General features: G+C 27.5%; 1 protein-coding gene across 1 annotated transcript in view; it reads left to right on the plus strand.

The window, feature by feature from the left end:
• Positions 1 to 3,984: 3,984 nt before the first annotated feature.
• LOC101239688 (cilia- and flagella-associated protein 337) overlaps positions 3,985 to 21,202 on the plus strand; it is an 83,948-nt gene continuing 66,730 nt past the window's right edge. Inside the window, exons 1-6 of the mRNA XM_065812562.1 lie at positions 3,985 to 4,092; positions 4,707 to 4,902; positions 5,629 to 5,682; positions 5,808 to 5,888; positions 20,754 to 20,822; positions 20,909 to 20,977. Of these exons, the coding sequence (XP_065668634.1) occupies positions 4,729 to 4,902; positions 5,629 to 5,682; positions 5,808 to 5,888; positions 20,754 to 20,822; positions 20,909 to 20,977 (447 nt within the window). The 5' untranslated portion in view covers positions 3,985 to 4,092; positions 4,707 to 4,728. The remainder of the gene's footprint in view (positions 4,093 to 4,706; positions 4,903 to 5,628; positions 5,683 to 5,807; positions 5,889 to 20,753; positions 20,823 to 20,908; positions 20,978 to 21,202) is intronic.

The following is a 21,202-nucleotide window of genomic DNA, read 5'->3' on the forward strand; positions in this document are numbered from 1 at the left end:
GAGTATGATTAGCTAAAAAATAGCCTTAATTAAAGATAAGATAATAAAACATAGATATGGGTATATGGCCATAAATACAGTGTCTACTCAAATTTCTTAACTCAAAAAAGAAATTCCTGTCTTTTTTTGTTCAGATTTATTTTTTTATTTAGATTAGGAACATATATAAAAGATATATACACTTTTAAATAATATTTTAAATGGTAAATTTTGATAATATCAAATTAAAAACTTTAAAATGATTTTGTATGATGTCTGCTTGTTTTGGACGCACCAAAAATTTGAGTCTAATAATATTAGTAGGTACTGTATGAGCCATAAAAATATAATCATGGATATTAAGAAATATCCTTTAAAAAAATATGAATTATTTGAAATCACGTAGCCAAAAAATATTTTCCGCATATAAAAACTCGCCGCCTTTGGCATTAGCGTAAGTAGGGTCATGGCACCACCTACCGCGACTTTTAGAAAACTTTTAACTTCAAAACTTCTTAACTCCAAAACCATAACAGATTTTTATTTAAGGTTTTCGAATTAATATTTTATACTCAATTATCAACTAAATTATATAATTCGAATTTGAATAAAGTTATTTTTTTAATGTTATTTTTAATTTTTTGTAAGATCTAGTACGTTTCTTCACCTACCGTGATAAAGCACCACCTACCGTAATCGATTCTCCACCTACCGTGTATGAAAAAAAATCCTATATTTTAATTTTACTTTTATATATTTAAATCAAGAATCAAATACATAAATTTAATATGATTACAAAACAAAGAAGACATTCGTTATAAAATTATCCACCAAAGCTTTTTTCTGAATTTAGATTTTTTTTCTTTAAAATTTTTTTTTTTTTATGTTTTTTTTTTTTTGTCTTTTATTTTTATTTTCTTTTGTTACAGCTTTCATTTTCTTTTGTAAGATTTTGTTTTCTTTTAGATTTTTCTTGTTTTTCTTTTTCTTTCAATTCTTTTTTTTCAGCAGCTTTATTTTTACGTTCAATTTTTTTGATATCTTCTTCTTCCTTTGCATTTTCTCTAGTTATTTGAATCTCTAACCATTTGGCTGAAGTTACAACGCTCGGTAATCGTTCAACTTGTTTTAGCCTTATTTTAGTGATTGGTTGTTTTGGCCATAAAAGAAAGTCGTGTAATGGGTTTACATCTTTTACTATTTGTTTATTTGAATTTGGTGGATCTGCTGTTTATTTACTTTTACCGGATTCATCAATTATTACGCTTTTTCCAAATTCGCTAACATTACTAGATACGATTTCATTTTGCGTACTGCTAATATCTAAATACGATTCTTTATCGATTTCATTGTTCAATACATTATTGTTGGCTTCTATTAAATTTATGGCTTGTTTGGAGCTATCGTTAAATTTAAGTTTTTTCCAAAAATTAAATAATTCCCTGAAGTCAGTTTTACCTCCCCATTCTTTATTTCCAGTTTTTTCAAACTGTAGCAATACTTCAGGTGCAACATTGTCTTCAAATAAGTTTCCCACGTTATTATGGCTTGAAAGATTCGTTTCATTATTATCAATTGTGGAATTTAATTTAACACGTTGAATTACTTTTTTATAATCAACATTGTTCGCATTAAATGTGAATATTCCTGTCGACCTAAATCCGTTAATAATATTTATTTTCATACTTGGATCCATAACAAAATTATTCAACAACATTTGTACATTTTCCTTGCAAATTTCATTAAAATCGTTATCCAATTTAAATTGCCGACAAATGTTCTGCCATTTTTTTTTTCATTGGTCCAAAAACTGACACATATAATGGTTGTAAGATGTGTGTAGCATTAGGAAACAACGAAATCAAATGAATTCTTTCCGAAGAGCAATACACGCTGAGCTCTTTAGACAGATGCAAGCGGTGTCCATCCATGAACATATATATAGGTAATTGTATATTAATAGATTTCAAATATGGTACTAACACATTTGTAAAGTACTCATAAAAGCATTCGGCGGTCATCCAGCCGCTGTCACTTTTACCGAGTCCCCAACCTGGTGGTGCAGCAGCAATAGTTTTTGGCATTCGAGCATACTCGAGCATACTACAATGTTAATGATGGTGCAAATTCACCATTTGCATTTACGCAAAATAGAGTTGTAAGGTTTTCCTTATCGCTGTTGTTGCATTCTTCATAAACATTTCTTCCTCTAATGCCAATTATTTTTCCAGTTTTTGGTGCTAACTCAAAACCAGTTTCGTCCAAATAAAAAACACGAGATGGATCATTAAGGTTATGCGCATCATCGCCTAATAATTCATGCACCTCATTAAACCATTTTCTTATTGATGCTTCAGTTATAAGACCTCTAGCTCGACTAATATGCTCTGCTCGTTTTTGCGATAATTCCTTATGCGACGCATAAATTTATAAAACCAGTTTTTACTTGGGACATCATCTTTAAATGGTGTTTTTATACCTCGCCCTATAACTATTTTTTGTACCGCCTTAATTAATAACTTTTTTGTAATCGCAAAACCCATGTTAGCGCACTGCATTAACCAAGCAACCAATTCATTCTCAATTTTTTCTCCAAGATATGATTCAAAGCCAGAGTTTTGCCGTTTGGGTTGGCTTTTACCAGATAATTTATCGCGTAAGGTACTTTCAGGAACATTAAACTTTTTGCTGACACATAAAATTTTTTCACCTTTATTTAAAGCTCTAAGTGCTGCATGCAGTTGTTCTTCTGAATACAAAAGCTTTTTTCGAATATTTTGTTTCTTTTTTGAACCTTGCATCTTTCTAATCGAATTCATTTCACATAACAAATAAAGTATGAAAAACATATCAAATAAATACTCCCTAGGGTTAAATTCATTTCACATGATAAATAAAGTATAAAAAAATATATCAAATAAATACTCTCTTGGGTTAAATTACCTTTAATTGGTAATTGAGTTGAACTGAAATGGTTTTTTAGAGAGAAAACTTCACAAAATAAAACGCGTTCGAAAAAATATTTTTATAAACGGTAAGTGCTAACTATTATAATTTTCGTAATCACCTATCGCGTAAAAGATTAAACAATGTTATACAAAAAATACTTATATTTTTTGATAAAATTTAAAATATTCAATGTTTTTACAACTATTTTAAACTTTTATCAAAAAAATTATATAAGTTTTAAGTCGTAAAAAAACTAGACAAACTTTTTTTTACTATTAAAGATTTTCTTAAGGTAGCAATAAAAAAACATTTGCGGGTAAAAAAACATTTTAAATCTTTAAAAATACATCTTTTTAAAAATTATTTATTAGTGAAATAAGTTAGTTTTGTATAAAATAATGCTAAAAAAATAAATTAAAAAAAACAAACATAATAAATTTACTGATTTTTTCAAAAACCACGGTAGGTGCTTCTTCACGGTAGGGGGTGCCATGACCCTTCCCTTAAATCCGTTACTGAATACAATAAAGTAATGAAATTACTGAATGCAATAAAATACGACATTACTAAATACAATAAAATACAATGAAATAAACAAATCACGAGGGAGAGAGATATGATGGCAAAACAAAAAAGTTTGTTTACAAAAACCTCTTTTAGCGGCTAATCCAATTCTATTTAGCTCGCGTTTCGTAGTAACGGAGCAAATCGCAAATCCAATTATTTGCAAAATAGTTATTCATTCTATTTTTCTTTTTTTGTTGTTATAATATATTCAGTTTTAGTTATAATAACAAAAGAAAATTTTAAATTTTTTTATATTAAAATGAAGTTTAAACATTTTTCACCTTTTGAAAAAAATAAAAGTTTACTTTAAAACTTTATAATTACTAATTAAATTAGTAACTGATGTCGTACAAAGGTTTGGTAAAGGCCCAATTATTTGTACTACTAGTTGTAGGAATTAATGCCTAAATTTTGTAGTTGTTGTAGTATAAAACTAAAAAGATTTTGGCAACCTTACTATTTTAGTAGATCTTGCATTTTAACTACTTTAGGCTAAAGTGAAAAGAAAATCAAACTAAATTAAGCTTCAAAATTTTAGTCTTAGGCCCTACTTCTACAAAGATTACCTATATCTTATTCACTTGTTGGCAATCATAGGTAATAAGATATTTTTTAGATAGCAAGATAATCAAATTTTATTTGACTTATTTAACTAATACAACCATAAACTCAAATATTTTGAGTTAGTTAACAATATTTTGAGTTAACTAACTGTAAAATTTAAGGTTATAAATTTTAAGTTAAAAATTTAATTTAAAAAGGGAGTTTAAAATGGTTAGAACTAAACTTTTTTTGTTTTTTATGATTTAAGTTTTATCAAAAATTATAATAATAATAATAATAATAATAATAATAATAATAATAATAATAATATATACATATATATATATATATATATATATATGTATATATATATATATATATATATATATATATATATATATATATATATATATATATATATATATATATATATATATATATATATATAAAATTCAAAATATAAATTATAGAGTAAATAAAATAAATAAATTAAAAATGTGTGATAAGCAAAATTTAAAGTTCAACAAATTATAGTAATTATTTATAAAAAAAAAACATTTTTTGTTATAAATTTTGAATGAATGTTGTACATTAAATTATAAAATTTAAAAATTTATATAAAATTAAATATAATTTTGCATTTCTTGTCGTTTTTTAAATGAAAACAGGTTAAATAAGTTGATTGCTGCAATGAATCAAAAGATGAATATATCAAATGGAGAGGTTGATATCTTATTTAACAAACCACATGATACCTTATCAAGAAGTGCACAAATAAGTCATAAAGGTGCCCTTAATAGAGATGTTCATGTTTTAGAACAGAAAAACTTATCTAAAGAACCAATAGACTTATCTAAAACAAAGGTAGATCTTAAAATTTAATGAGTGATAAATTTTAACAAAATAGAATAGCTATTTATTTAAACTATCAGTTTATGTAGAATAAATATATATTATTGTAATTAAGTAACTACAATAATACACATAAATAATTTCTTCAAATGACTACACATAGTTTCTTCAAATATATTCAGCTTTTAAACCATATCTGCGATAATCATCTTGTTTACTCGAGTATTTTTATTAATTTTTTCTCTAAGTTTTTTCTAAGTTTTTAAAATTAAATCAACAGCCACAGTTTACATTTAATTATCAAATGTCCTTAAATCTTTAAAATCCAAAAATTATATGTTTTAAAGCTTTGTTTGGTTTAAGCAAATAATTTTAAGTTTTGATGAAAAACATTTTAAGCACTTTATTTTTCATCTAACATTTAGCATTTTACTGTAAATTTAAGAGGTAAAGATAGAATTGCTCTGACATCTTGGCTTTATGGGACCAAGTTCTTTGCATTTTGAACTGTTAATTATGTGTTATGCAGATATCTAATTCTTTTTCTAATGTTTTAAAAAAATGTCAAAAGAATGCTCTTCTAAAATTATCAGCTCATTTTATATTTAGAATTTATTATTAAGTCTTTTATTTATTTTATTTTTTAAAAAAGTTTGAGAAATCTGAGTAAAATCATCCACTCAACTCCTTTTAAACTTTTTTTAGACTTTTACTAAAATGTTTACAGTGTTTATTTAGTTGGAAGAATACTTGACGTTAGATCATATGAAGATTATAAAACAAGCATTTAAAGTAAGTTTACTGTTTATCTTTCATTATTCAATAAAAGTTATTGATGGAAAACAACAGATGTATAAGTTGCTTCCTTAGAAAAATAACTATAAATTTTTGGTTGTGTAACAAAATTTAATTTTTAGAATTCTGATGAAGATGAGAGAACATTGTGCTTTGAAGAATTTAAAAATATATTTATTCTAAATACTGATATATATCAATCTGTAAGTTAATTATTTGAAGAACTTAAAAATATATTTATTCTAAAACCTGATATATATGAATCTGTAAATTATTAAGGAATTGTATTATATCAAAAACATAATTTAAAGTTTGAGTACCTAGGGCCAGATTTTTCCAATCTCAATGATTTGATTTGCCAGATTTTTGCCAGATTTTTTCAATGCCAAATTTTGTCAACACCCCGAACTTGTTTAAAAATTATTAAATTGATATGATCACATATCTAATTACTTTTCTTTAATTAATACTAATTATTTTGTATTAATTTAGGTATAATGGAGCCTGGGAATAATAATATAGGTATATTGACTTTAAATATATAATAGTTATATATTGTTAAGTAAATATATATTGTCATGTAGAAGAGTTTAAAAATTACTGGCCCTAGGTACTATAAGCCTTTTTTTAATTGTACCTATGCCACCAGCTGTTGTACCTAAGGCAGCTCTCTGAAACTAAAATAAAACACCATAATAATACATTCCTTATTGATCACTGTAAAATATACTAATCTGTACCTGATAATTACACAAACAGTTCTGAACATATTAAATAACACAATTTGATTGCAAAACTTATCAACACAAATAAGTCTACGCATTAAATAACAATTCCAAAAAAATCACGAAAATAAATGCTCTAAACCAGGGTTGAGGTCAAATACGAATTTGTATTTGGTAATAAAAATTTGTATTAAAAAAAATTCTGAGAACAATTTTATTCTAACATATTGACATGATTTTCACTTAATATTTAAAATATACTCTTATTTTTTTAATTATGATTACTACAACTATTATCATTAACTTCTTGTTTGTTTATTTTTTATTATTATCATCAAAGTATGATTTCTAAATGTTTACTTTGTTAATGTACGTTCTATGTGTGTATGCTTATTATTAATCATATTATATTTAAAAACTGGTGTCACTCATTTGATCAGAATTCTGTTTGAGTGACACCATCCTTATCAATCATTTAGTTATTATTATTAAATACTTATAATTAATTTACTCATTATTGTATTATTTTATATTATTATTATTTATGTATATATATATATATATATATATATATATATATATATATATATATATATATATATATATATATATATATATATAATATATATATATATAATATATATAATAACATTATATATATATATATATATATATATATATATATATATATATATATATATATATATATATATATATATATATATATAATGTATATATATATATATAATGTATATATATATATATATATATATATATATATATATATATATATATATATATATATATATATATATATATATATATACATATATACATATATATATATATATATATATATATATATATATGTGTGTGTGTGTGTGTGTGTGTGTGTGTGTGTGTGTGTGTGTGTGTGTGTGTGTGTGTGTGTGTGTATATTTTTAAATTTTATGGCCTAAAAACTACCATTTGTTAACTAAAAATAAAAAAGTACTTATTTTCATAGTTTTTTTGAACAAACTTTTTTAATTTGTGTTTCCATAAATTTTTTTTTACTATTTTTGAAATTTTTTTTTTAAATTTCACTTCTTTTGAGACCCAACATAATATGCTTTTGAAGAACTTTTTTTTTCAAAATATTAGGAACCTTTCTGATGTTAAAGGGTCTTAAGCGACCCCTAAAATTTTTATTCAAAAATTTTTTAAATTTAGTATTAATTTATTACATAGAACACATTTAGGGGGTGGCAGCAGACAATTTCAAAAAAAGTTGTTTTTTGAATCACCCTAATATATATATATATATATATATATATATATATATATATATATATATATATATATATATATATATATACATATATATATATATATATATATATATATATATATATATATGTATATATATATATATATATATATATATATATATATATATATATATATATATATATATATATATATATATATAAATATATGTATATATGTATATATATATGTATATATATATATATATATATATATATATATATATATATATATATATATATATATATATATATTATTATTATTATTATTATTTTTACTTACTACAATCAATAGAGTTATGAAGTTTTTTTTTTAATTATTATTATTAATTTAATATTTATTATTTTTATAATATAATTGTATGATTTAAAAAGGAAAATGAATATTTTGTTGTTGTTGTTGTTGGTAAAAATAGGTTACTTTAGCATATTTGTATTCATATTGTATTTGATAAAAAAATGTCTTCAATATTTTATTTGTATTTATATTTGATTGAAATATATTTGCAGTTCCATAAACTAGGTTAACCAGTGTTTTTTTGGTTAATACCAAGGCTTGTTTTCATTTTTTTATATATAGACTATTTTATCAGTCTTGTTTAAAAAAAATCTTTATATTTTTTCTTAACCTAGAATACAAAAGTTGTATTTGTATTTGGGAAATGCCGATTGCATATATTTGTATTCAAATTTGTATTTATAAATTTAGAATAACCGTATTTGTATTTGATCAAGTGTATTTGACCCCAATCCTGCTCTCACCAATTGAAATTCAATAATCTACCTTGTAATCAAACAAATTTTTTATCAGATTAACACATATAATATGACCCTAGGTAAAAGCAAACTATAACCCTAGGTACAAAACTTAATAGTTTCATTGAAAATAACGGCTGATGTGGAAGTTATTGGACAAATCCTAATTTCATTATTTGAGCATAATAATTAGTTTTTGTAGTTTTATGCGTAGGCATAAATGTTCTATAAAATATAAACTTTATTATTTGAAACACAATTATTTAAAATGAGGTTAAATGCAGCTGAACGAAAATCTTTTTGAAAGCGACTAAAAATGTTTTTTGTAAATAAACCTAATATAAAAAAAAAAAATCGTAAATCATTTTGAAAAGGAAGGATTTGCTCGAAGTACAATATATGATAACCTAAAAAGACTTGAAACTGTTCAATCGTTTTCTGATAGAAAGCACCCTGGTCGTCCGACATCCTGGACTAGAGAAAAGAAAGCCGAATTAACAAGACTTGTCAACAATCGAAAAGGGGTCAGTCAGAGAAAAATAGGTATTAAATTCGGTGTAAATCAATCGACAAATGGTCGTCAGTTAAAAAAAATGAATATTAGATAGAAAACGTGAAAAGACTCCAAAATACACTATAGAGCAACAAATAAAGGCAAAGAAAAGAAGCAGGAAACTAGTTAACCAACTCTATAACACAAAATCGCTTCTAGTCATCGATGACGAAAAATACTTTTGTTTTGCAGGGGACAACATGCCTGGAAATTCTGGATACTACACAAACAACAAAAAGACATGCCCAGAAAGTGTTCGTTTTATAGGAAAAGAGAAATTTCCAAAAAAATTATTATTGTGGATAGCCATATCTGACCGTGGTATGTCTGAGCAATTGTTTTGCACTTCCAAGGCTGTTGCGATCAATTCATCAATCTATATTAATGAATGTTTAGAAAAATGACTTCTTCCATTTATTCACAAGTATCATGGAGACATTAACTATTTATTTTGGCCAGATTTAGCAAGTTCTCATTATTCTAAAGGTTCTCTAAATTGGATGGACCAATATGTCTATTACGTTGATAAAGAATCCAATCCCCCAAATGTGCCTCAAGCACAACCAATTGAAAATTTTTGGGGACATTTGGCACAGAAGGTTTACGAGGGAGATTGGCAAGCTTCAACAGAGCAAGTTTTGATTGATCGCATTAAACTAAAACTACAAGAAATTGATTTAAACTTTTTACAGTTGCATATGAAAGGCGTCAGAGCAAAATTGAGATCAATTGCAGATGGTGGTGTTTTTTCATATAAAAAATAATATATTTTTATTAAAAGATAAATGCTTTATATAAAAAAAATATAATAGTAGTTTGTTTTTTTATTTATAAATAAGTTATTGACGTTTTATTTTGTCCAATAACTTCCGCATCACCCGTTATCATCTATTAACAAACCTGGATTGAGAGGAAACTTATTGAATAATATACAAAAACCTGTAGAAAAGAGTTTCCTCTAGTATTGTAAAGATACCAGAGGAAAATCTTTACTTTAGACCATCAAAAAGTGTTTTCGGATTATAATTTAATGTGGCAACACTCTCTGAAAATCAAAATAGGATTATAAAACTAAAATTTTTATAACTAATCACCTGACTGAGAAGCATAACTTAGACTGACTTAGAGCTTTATAGCTTCCAAATAAAGTGAGGTGGCTCTAGGTACAAGCAGGCCCTAGGTACACGAACGTCCACTAAACAAAAAAAGTATAGTTTTTATTGTTATTATTAATATTATTATTGTTATTGTTATTATTAATATTATTATTACTATTACTATTATTATAAGTAGTGTTTTATCAAAAATTCTTCTAATAAGTTTTTAGTCATTCTTTGTCATTTTTTATTTTTGAATTAGTTAATATTTACAATTTAAAATAGTCTAGATAGTTGAATAGTTTAATTTCAATTTATATTTTTAATTTATTTGGTATTGAAGGACATATTAAATGGACGTATTAAATAAAAGTGCATGTCCTTATCATAGGTGTAAATATATATTGTAGATATATTCATTAGCAAATACATTTATGATAGTTATGCTAGTGTCTGTGTTCATTATTCTGGCGAACAGCCAAACAAGGGCCTGGAGCTTAAAGTGTCCCAAGTAGCAAAGAAATTAAAAAAAAAAAGGTCACTATGGAAAAAATAACATACAGACCACCATTTAAAAGTTTGTACTATTTTTTAAAATAAGAAATAATTCTCAACAAGGCTATAAGCAGCCACTAATTATGTTGGGAATCAATTAAAAGCTGATAACCACTTTCTTCCAAAGAGGAAGAAAGTGGTTATCAGAAGAATTAGAAAACTGTTAATTGAAAGACAGTAAAATTTCCAAAGTTCCAATGTTTGAGATAAACTAAAGTTTTTGAAGTATGTAGGAGCATATACAGTAAAAAGCGCACATAAAGATGGTATTATATATTAGGTTCTTTTTTTACAGTGAGTTTACCCAAAAAAACTAATCAAAAACATAATCAGTAAAGACCTTAAGTAAAACTTCCAATGAAACCAGGTACAAACAAATAAATCTAAAATATCATTATCTAAAATCTCCCTGTACAGACTTTTGCAATTGAAACTTTGTGAGAATTCATAAAGAAAATCATTTGTGTGCTTGTTGGTTTACATGTATTTAGCCACATTGAGTTTAACTAGTGACAATGCAATACAGCTTTTTTTTTCCTAATTTTTTTGCATGTAGAAATATTTTATTCAAAATTATCACTATTACTAGAAACATCCACCCAATTGTAGATACTTTCCAAGCGATATTAGACTAGTAGTATAACTTTTGGTTTACAATCAAGTGGTTCATGCTATGTCTCTGGAAGTACTGCACTCAACCTGTTTCTCTATGCAGTGGCTTTATGTTTTAGAGTTTAAAGTTGAGAGATTTAATGAATGTTTTTGATTAACAAGGTAATGTGTCTAAGCCAACAACATACTTCTTTTATGTAAATATTTTTAATATAGCTGGTATAAATTTGACATAATCGGAAAAGTTTTTTGAAAAAAATAAAATGTTGAAAGTGTTTTAAAAGCATTTTTTTTCTTTCTATAATGCCTAAATTTTCATTTGAAAGTTTTTAAAAAAAATGAAAAAGCGTCAATTTCTCAGCTTCAAAAAATATGCACACTGTTTATGCCTACAATATCAGCATGATAATTAAGCATTAAAATCTTGCTAATTTGGATTAATCCAACTTTTACTAGGTCATACAGATTTTTAATTCCTCTTTCAACTTAGCATAAAATCATCTGCTTAGGTCGTACCCCTGGTTAGACCATTTGCTAACTTTTTTTATATGCATATAGCTTCAACAATAGTTCAAAACATAAAACATTAGAAAACTGAATTAATACCATTGTGTTTTGTATAATTCAACAAATTAAAAGTTTATAATTCACAGATAATATTGATTTGATTAGGCTTTGATTAGTTTCTATTTATTAAAATAAAATGTCAAAGGTTACTAAAAAAAAAGCCTACTGGTCTAACCAGGGGTACGACCTAAGCAGATGATTTTATGCTAAGTTGAAAAAGGAATTAAAAATCTGTATGACCTAGTAAAAGTTGGAATAATCCAAATTAGCAAGATTTTAATGCTTAACTATCATGCTGATATTGTAGGCATAAACAGTGTGCATATTTTTTGAAGCTGAGAAATTGACGCTTTTTCCTAAATTAAGAACTACAACTAAAAAATACAAAATGTATTCTATAAAAAATACAAAACAATAAAAACTAATTTTATATATATATATATATATATATATATATATATATATATATATATATATATATATATATATATATATATATATATATATATATATAAATATATATATATAGACTATAAAAAGGTACAAAAAAAACTTCCAAAGGAAAATCATCTGGCAAAGGAGAATCATCCATTTTGAAAAAATTTGGCATTCCAAAGCAAACAGTGTCTGCATGGTTCAAAAAAACAAACAAACATGATGAGCAAAATAATAATGCAAATGATGTGAATCTCCCTTCATGAGGATTTACACAAACATGTTGTATCTTATTTTTAAATGGTTTTAAACAATGTTAACAGTAATTGTCAAAAGGTTTTATTGTGCATTAAATAGATGTTAAGAGGTTAGAGCTATTGCCATTTCTAAACTTTGATAAAGTTTGACATGCTGGTCTTCTCCTTAAGCTCTCTTCTTAATGTACTCAGGTAACATCTTTAAGATTATTAAATCCTTCTTACCAATCATAGTATAAAAGTTATTTTTAATGGACCGCACTCTTGTTCATTTCCTGTAACTTTAGGGGTTCCTCAAAGTACTCTCCTTGGCCCTATACTTTTTTTAATTAGCGTTAATGATCTCCCAGAAATTCTACACATAAGGTAGCATTGTTTGCTGATGATAATACCATTTATTTTTGTCGTCAAAAGAAGCCAACACTCTCTGATTGATTAGAGGGTGTGGGGTTTAAGCTTGAAAAGGATCTCACTTTTGCTACAGCATGGGGTTTTCAGTGGCTGTTAAACTTTAACTCACATAAAACTCAATATTTTTTACCTAATTGTTATTGCAACAATCTAGATTTTCCTATATTTATGAATAGTAATGTACTCAATGAGTCATTTACCCTTTGTCTTCTAGGGTTAACTCTTACATCAAATCCATTGCATAATTAGCATCTGCTAAGGTTGCATCTCTTTATTGTGCTCGCCACTTTCTTACTCGGGATTCTATTCTTTATCTCTATAAATCTCAAATCCATCCTTATATGGAATCTATTGCCATATCTGGAATGGATCTTCGAATGATGCTCTTTCTCTTTTAGACAAGGTGCAAAAACACATTGTAAACATAGTTGGACCTGCTCTTGCAGCCAGCCTCCAACCATCATCACATTGTTGTAATGTTGCTTCTTTTTCTTCTTTCTATAACTACTATAATGGACACTGCTCTAAAGAGCTAGCATCTCTAGTGCCATTTACTAAAATTTATTCTTGTGTTACTCGTCATTCAATTAAGTCTCATCCTTTTACTTTGACTGCTCTCAAGTACTCCAAAAATTCTTTTTTGTCTAGTTTTTTTTCTTTGAACATCAGTTCTTTGGAATTCGCTCTCTTCATTTTGTTTTCCTGTTTCATATAATTTGTAATCTTTTAAGTCCTTTGTTAATCTTTATCTTGCTTCTTAAACTTCATCTTTTTTCTTTCAGTTTTAACTCTGTGGTTGGTCCTTGTTGGAAGTAAAAGTGGTTGGTTCCTTGTTGGAAGTAAAAAGTAAAACTAAAAAAACACCAAAACATTCCTTTGTTTTGAATCATTTTTTATGGAAAGAATTAATCATTCATTTTATTCAATTCATTTTATTTTAATTTATTGAAAGTTTGATTTTAAAACAGAAGTAAAAGATTCTTTGTGCAATCTAATTAATTACTCTGCAAAATTTGTGTGGATTTCAAAACTATTTGTGTCTTTGTAAAGGTTTAGAATAAAATGATGGCTCTTTGTATGTAAACAACTTTGCCGAGAACACTGTCTTCTATGATTCTTGTTATGTATTTAATGCTGTAATGTGTAGTGGTAGTGTGCTCACTTTATAAGCGAGAGGTTCCAAATTTGATCCCACTATGTTCCTGGTTGTACCGCGCTCGGTTTGTTTTATAAAGCACTTTCAGCAAAAGTATGGATTTAAAAGGTAAGAAAATTAGTAGAGGCAAAAGTTTTAGTTCAGTTAGTTGTGGTTCAACTAGCTGCAACCAAGATGTCTGCAGAAAAAATCTCTATGTTTGTCATTAGGAAATCAAACAAAATCTGTCACTTAGAATTAGAAGCATTTTGTGCTGTTACCATACGCAGAAGTGTTGGATGGACTTAACCTATTTGAATATTGGCTCAAAGAATATGACAGTAAGTTTGTGTTAGAAGGTCAAAATATAGCATTGATTATTAATAATTGCCCATCTGCCCATCCAAATGTTGAGAATCTTAAATCAATCACAGTTTACTTTCCCCTAATCCAATTGGATTAGGGGAAAGTAAACTGTTTGCAGCCTATGAATTAAGGATTCATTTGATTTTGAACTGCAAATATTATTTATGATTTTGTTAATTAAATGAAAATAGAAAAATAACAGATTTCATTCTCTATATTTAAAGCTATAAAAATCTTTGTTCATTTATGCAATGAATTTTTAGAAACTACTATTATTAACTGCTTCCACAAAACAGAATTTAAGAAAGAAGTTTTTAACAAAGATAGAAATTACTTTTCTGTGCTAAAAAGTTCAATTAACCAGCTATTGCATAAAGTAGACATATTAACAGTTGTCAAAGTTAGAAAGAGTAATGAACAAACTGTTCAAAATATTATTGAAACAGTTGCGGAAAAGTTCAAGAAGAAGTAAAAGCAAATTCTTAGGGTTCTTACTTCCATTCCAGTTAAGCAGGTTAACCAATTGTGAGACATTCAAATCACTCCAACTTCCATTGCTAAAGTCATCTCAATTAACTTCTTCTATGGCTTGTGGTCCAGATAACATTTTCTGTCATAGTCTTATAAAAGTGTTCTCTAGAACTCTTTTTAATTCTCTCTAAACTATTTAATAAGAACTTGACTGAATCTTGTTTTCCTGCCTGGTGGGAAATGGCATCTGTGGTTCAAATTTTTAAAAACTCTGGAAAACATTTTGACCCCTCCAACTATTATCCAATCTTCTAAGCCATCCTTGAAAGCCAACACTCTTTTTCATTTCCAGTATTTTCTGGGGTACCTCAAGGTTCTATCCTTGGTCCTGTTTTGTTTCTTATCTACATTAATAATCTTACATCTATAATGGCTCTATTTGCTGATGACTCAAATTTATAATCCTGTCTTGACAAAAAGTCTTCTGTTTTCTATTGCTTAGAACTGGCAGCCAATCTTGAATTTGATCTCACTTCTGTAGCAGATTGGGGCTTGCAGTGGCTTGTAAATTTTAACTCCAACAAAACTCAGTTATTTGCTGCAAGCAACTTTCACAATGTTGTTGACATTTTTATATTAATGAATGGCAACTCTCTCACAGATTCCTCTTCTTAAATTATCTTTCACTACTGACCTCTCATAGAAATAACACATACAATTGATTGCAAAGTTAGCATTTGCTAAATTTATTTTTTATGCTTGTCATTTTCTTACTCCTGATTCTATTCTCTACCTCTACAAATCTCTTATTTGTCCCGATATGGAATACTGTTGTCATATTTGGTCTGGTTAATGGTCTGCGTCTGCTCATATCCTCTCGGATGTTTGGTTTGAAATGATACAAAATGTAAATATTCGTTTCGTTCTGTTTTTACGAAACAAAAAATATCATATACGAAACACATAAATCTTGTTTCGCTTTGTATCATGTTGTTACGAAACATGAAATTATTGTTTCGATTTTTACTGTTACTTACGAAACAAAATAAACTTGTTTTGTTTCGTATCGGTTTTTGCGAAACATTTCATAACTCCCCGCCGAAAACTGAAATTGCATGATTCTTACGCCCCCGAGCAATACATGAACTTTCACGTTTAATACTTACTAACTTAATATTTTGTAAACGAAAGTTTAACTAAAAACTTTATTAACAAAGCAATGCAATTTTATGAAAAAACTAGTTTTTCATCTGTTGGATGTAAACATTTTTGATCTTAAACATTCAAATTAATTTCCACTTAACTAAAAAAAAAGAATTTTTGATTTTAGTCATCATTTTGATTGTTTCAGCATCATAGTTTTTCTCAATCATATAATCATGCCTATAAAAGCTACAATTTTATGGAGTTATTTCAATAAAGTTACTGTGTCAGGTGTTAAGTGTGGGGAATGTAAAAAGTGTCAAATCCAAATCAAGTTAACTGATGGATCCACTAGTGGTATCATGTACCATCTGAAAACCAAGCATCCCACTGACTACGCTAAGATGTTAAGAGCCCAAATCGAACTTGAGCGCCAAAGAAAAGAAGATATTAAAGAAATTACAGAAGCTGCCTTCGAACTGAATGATGCATGCAGTAAGTTTCTAGTTATTTTTCATAAAATGTTTTTCCTTGTATAATGATAATTTTTATGTTTAACTTTAATTTTTATTTCGTTTTTTTAGATCAACAATCACAAAAAGGCCCATCTAAAAGTGTTAATGTGGGAACTATTGGGAAATATTCTTCCCAATCAGTCAGGCAATTTGAGACAGAGTTGGTAATCATGTCATACATTGCCAAGTCAGGTAGTCCATTCACTCTAGTAGATGAACCATGCTTCAAGTAAACAGTGGAGCATTTAAATCCAAAAGTAAATGTAAAACATTCCTCGACATTTTCAAAGTACAAGCTGCCATTGCTTTATGAAAGCGTTATGGATACTGTGCAAAACCTCTTACTCTTCACTATATCAATGGTCAGTTTGAACTGAAGAAATATGTTCTCAACTTTGACAAATGTGGGAAGACACACTGGTTACCACATTAGCAAAGTAATTTTTTTTATGTTGTTATGATTTGTGCTCATAAAAAAAAAAAAATTTAAAAAAAATAAAACTTATCCTTCCGCTAGAACAGCGTTTCTTCTAGGATTTTGTTATTTACTGAAAGAATTATTAGTTTATTGTAAAACCCAAAAGCTGCATAAGTTATCTTATAAATCATTAATTTATCTTCATTCTTGTTTAAGGCTCTGGAAGAAATAATTCAAAAATATCAGGTGTTGGACGCCGTGCCCAAGAAAATTATTGTCCACAATGCGGCGACAAACATAAAACATGCTGGGTCAATCATGAACAAAATAAAATATGAATCACTGTTGTGTGCAGACCACCTACTAAACACTAGCCTACTTCATGCTACCAATGAAGTGCAAGAAGTCAAAGACTGCATAGATATTGCCACACAACTATCTAGCAAAGTTCACAGGTCCACCTTAGCTTGTCAACTTATTGAAAAAGAGTGTACGTTGCTCTGTGTAAACTATGTTAAAATCATTGCTCCGGTAAAAACCAGGTGGAATTCTAACTGTTTTATGCTAGAGTCAATCCTTAAACTTGTAGATGTGTTGATTTCTCTTAGAGAAAATGATGCACTAAATAACAGAGCGTTATTCCAAGTGACAACCAGTTTTCACTGATGGCTTCACTGATGCCAGTATTAAATAAAATGAAGATTATGTTAGATTGCATATCCAAGGACACTGAACCAGTGCTTCATCATATGCTAACTATGCTTTATAAAACTGACAATTTTCTTCATAACCACATCGATATGGATATAGAGAAATAGTTATTGCTTTTTGTAAAAAACTAAGTAAGCATTTACACATAGCCACGCAATGAACATGGAAGATACAACCAATACTATGCCTTGGGAAACCTTCTTCATCCGTACTTTAGAGGTTATAAGTTTTATTTCTTGGTAAAAAAACCATTCTTTAATATTCGTTATTTGTTAAAAGACTAAATTTAAGAGTTATTGTTTATGATTTCAGGATATATGCTTAGACATTACAGTATCTTGGAAGAGTTCACCAGAAAGGTCACCAACGATCATCCATCGTCGGAAGCTATTTTGATCAGTTAAAAAAATAATCATAAAGTTACACAAGTTAAAGTGCCAGCTGGTGTGAATGAGTACGACGATTTACAAAATATAGAGATTGAACAGGGTGATAATAACAACACCATTAGTCAAAATGTACGGAAAATTGAAAGGGAGTTTGAATCTTTCCACGCTATGCCTCGTGTTAAAGAAAAGCATAAAGTTAATGTGCTGAAATGGTGGAAGAAACATGCCTCTACTTTTCCATTGTTAGCACAGTTGGCAAGAAATGTGCTCTGCATTCCAGCTGCATCAAGCTGTAGTGAGAGAGTGTTCAGCGTCAGCGGTGGAATTATAAATGATAAAAGACATTAAAAAGGAGTCTTTCCACTCAGACAGCAAAGCAATAGACTTTGATTAAAGTCAATTATGATCTTTTCTATCCTCATATGACCTTGAAAATTATAAACGATGCTGAAGAAGCCCTCAACCTTCTAGCATTAACTCCATTCAAAACACCTCCCAAGAATCCTATACCCAAAGCAGTTTTTTAAAAAAGCAAAAAAAGTTATCATTCAAAACAAAAAACGTTTCATCAATGCCATTATGCTTTTCTTCTTTACCTTCAACACCAACATCTTCAGGAATCAAAAGAAAAACAATGGAAACTCCGGAAGAATTATCCAAAAGTAACACTCAACAAATATTGATATAAAAATGTTTTACTTTCTATTGTGAAAATTTAAATTTATCGTGAAATATAATAGTCTAAATAAAACTAATTTCTCGTAAAAATCGAAAATGTGTGCGTAAATTGGTACAATATAAAAATAAATTACTTTTTTATTTTATGCTAGCCCTATCTGTCATAAAAATATTAGTATTTCTCGTAAAACTCAGAAATTTCTTGTTTGTTTGTTTCATTTTTAACCGTTTCATTTCGGAAAAAGTTTAACCTTATTTCGTTTCGTACCGGTTTTTTCAAAACAAGAGCTTATTGTCAATTTGTCCCGTATTTATCACGAAACAAGAAAATTGTATTTCTTTTTGTACCGTATTTTGCGAAAAAAGATAAAAATTGTTTCTTTTTGTAACGGTTTTATCAGAACAATATTTTTTATCGTTTCGTTTTGTCTTGTACCGTTTTCAGATGCAGACCCTTAGGGCTGGTTTATCTAATGATGCTCTTTCTTTTTTTGAAGTTTGTAGAGCAAGATAATGATTGACAGACGACTTAGAAGATTGCAAATTATATGAATCAGGAAAGCAAGATGAAGAAAGCAAGTTTCAAAGAACTGATGTTCAAGGAAAAAAACTAGACAAATAAGAGTTTTTGGAACAGTCATAAAAAAAAGATGAAGGAACACTTAGGAACAGTCATAGAAAAAAGATGAGACTTACTTGAATGACGAATCACACCAAAATGAATTTTAGTAGATGGCACTAGAGGTGCTAGCTCTTCATAGCAGTGCCCATTATAGTATTAGTAGAAATAAGAAAGAGAAGCAACGTTACGATGATGTGATAATGGTTGGAGGTTGGCTGCAAGAGTATTCCATACAAGGGCGGATTTAAGATTTATTGAGATAGAGAATAGAATACAGAGTAAGAAAGTGTTGAGCTCGATAAAGAAATGCAACCTTAGCATATGCTAATTTTGCAATGGATTTGATATACGGTTTCCAAAAACAAATTTTCATATAGCATATTCAAACCACTACTAACTCAGTCACGTAACTACATTTATCAACTGTTGACACCTTTTTTTTATGCTATATTTATAATTTTTATTCGGAATACGCAATATATATGCAATCAAAAATAATTTCTTGAAACTGAATAACCAAAACAAACTTGACTTGAAAGGTTGAAGGTTGCATGAGTCAGTTTTCCTGACTCATGCAACCTTCAACCTTCAACCTTTCAAGTCTTTTGTTAACCATTTCTTTGCCGTTTAACTCTTTTCTTTGTTTGCAAGTAACTCGCAACATAATAATATAGTGGTTTCTTGAAGCTTTGTTAAGATTGAATTAGAATAATAAAAATAAAAAAATTTCTGAATTACATGTTTCTGAAATACATTTCTAAATTATATGTTAAAATTTCTGAATTGCAACTTTCATGTTCTCAATTATGTCTTAAAAAAGTGTAGAGTGGAATAAAAATGAGCTCAATGTTTTAGTTTGTTTATGTACAAAATGGTTGACTATATTTAAGATGATAATATTTTATCAAATGTACCACTATTAGCATTATTAGCAATATGATAATGTATTGAAAACACTATAACTTAATATCACTAAAACTTAATATTATGGTTTTGAGATTGGCTGGTATTAAGGTTTCCTGAACTCTGTCGTAGCTCTCAGAGAGACTGCTTCCATCAACAGTTGTAAAATATCAGAGTATTAAAAGTGTCATTTCGGATAGTTTCCCTGTTAATGCTTTTGTTGTACATTAATAAGTATATTGCTTCAATAATGCACAGCAAAGGCAAAAGAAAACATTTTTTGCTTACCAGCTGTATTTCACTTTAAAGTATTGTTTTATGACCTAAATATATGTATATTGAAGTTTAGATTTTACAAAAAGATCTAAAAATGTAAACTTTTATGATTTAAAGTATATATCTGATTGTTGATTTTACGTTTTTTAATATGTTGATTAACTAGATTGATGTGAATGATGTTGCATGTTTGTTTGCAAAGATTGATTTTTCATCAAGTGGAAGGATCAGTTGGGTATTTTATTTTTGTTATTATTTTAATTTTGAATCTTATTAGATTTTTAGTTGTATTTTTTTTTCTTACTTGTTTAAATTTTTCAGGATAATTTTTGCACATATTTGGAGTTAAAATATGCAATTAAAGACAAGTTTGGTTCTGTTTCTAAGGAAGTATGTCTTTCACTTAATTACAATAATGATGATTGATGTTTGTTTGAGATCTTAGTTTTAACTTTAACATTTTTATGGTTCCACACCTTTGTGGCTTGGACAGGTTTTCATAATGTCATAGTTAATATTTAAATGACATTAAATCATTAAAGTGGAATCAATATTTAAAACTGAATGTCCTTTACGGTTTTAACTTGTTTTACAGTTCATGAATCAGTATTTAAT

This window comes from Hydra vulgaris, chromosome 12, assembly GCF_038396675.1.
Source record: "Hydra vulgaris chromosome 12, alternate assembly HydraT2T_AEP".
Lineage (NCBI taxonomy): Eukaryota > Metazoa > Cnidaria > Hydrozoa > Anthoathecata > Hydridae > Hydra > Hydra vulgaris.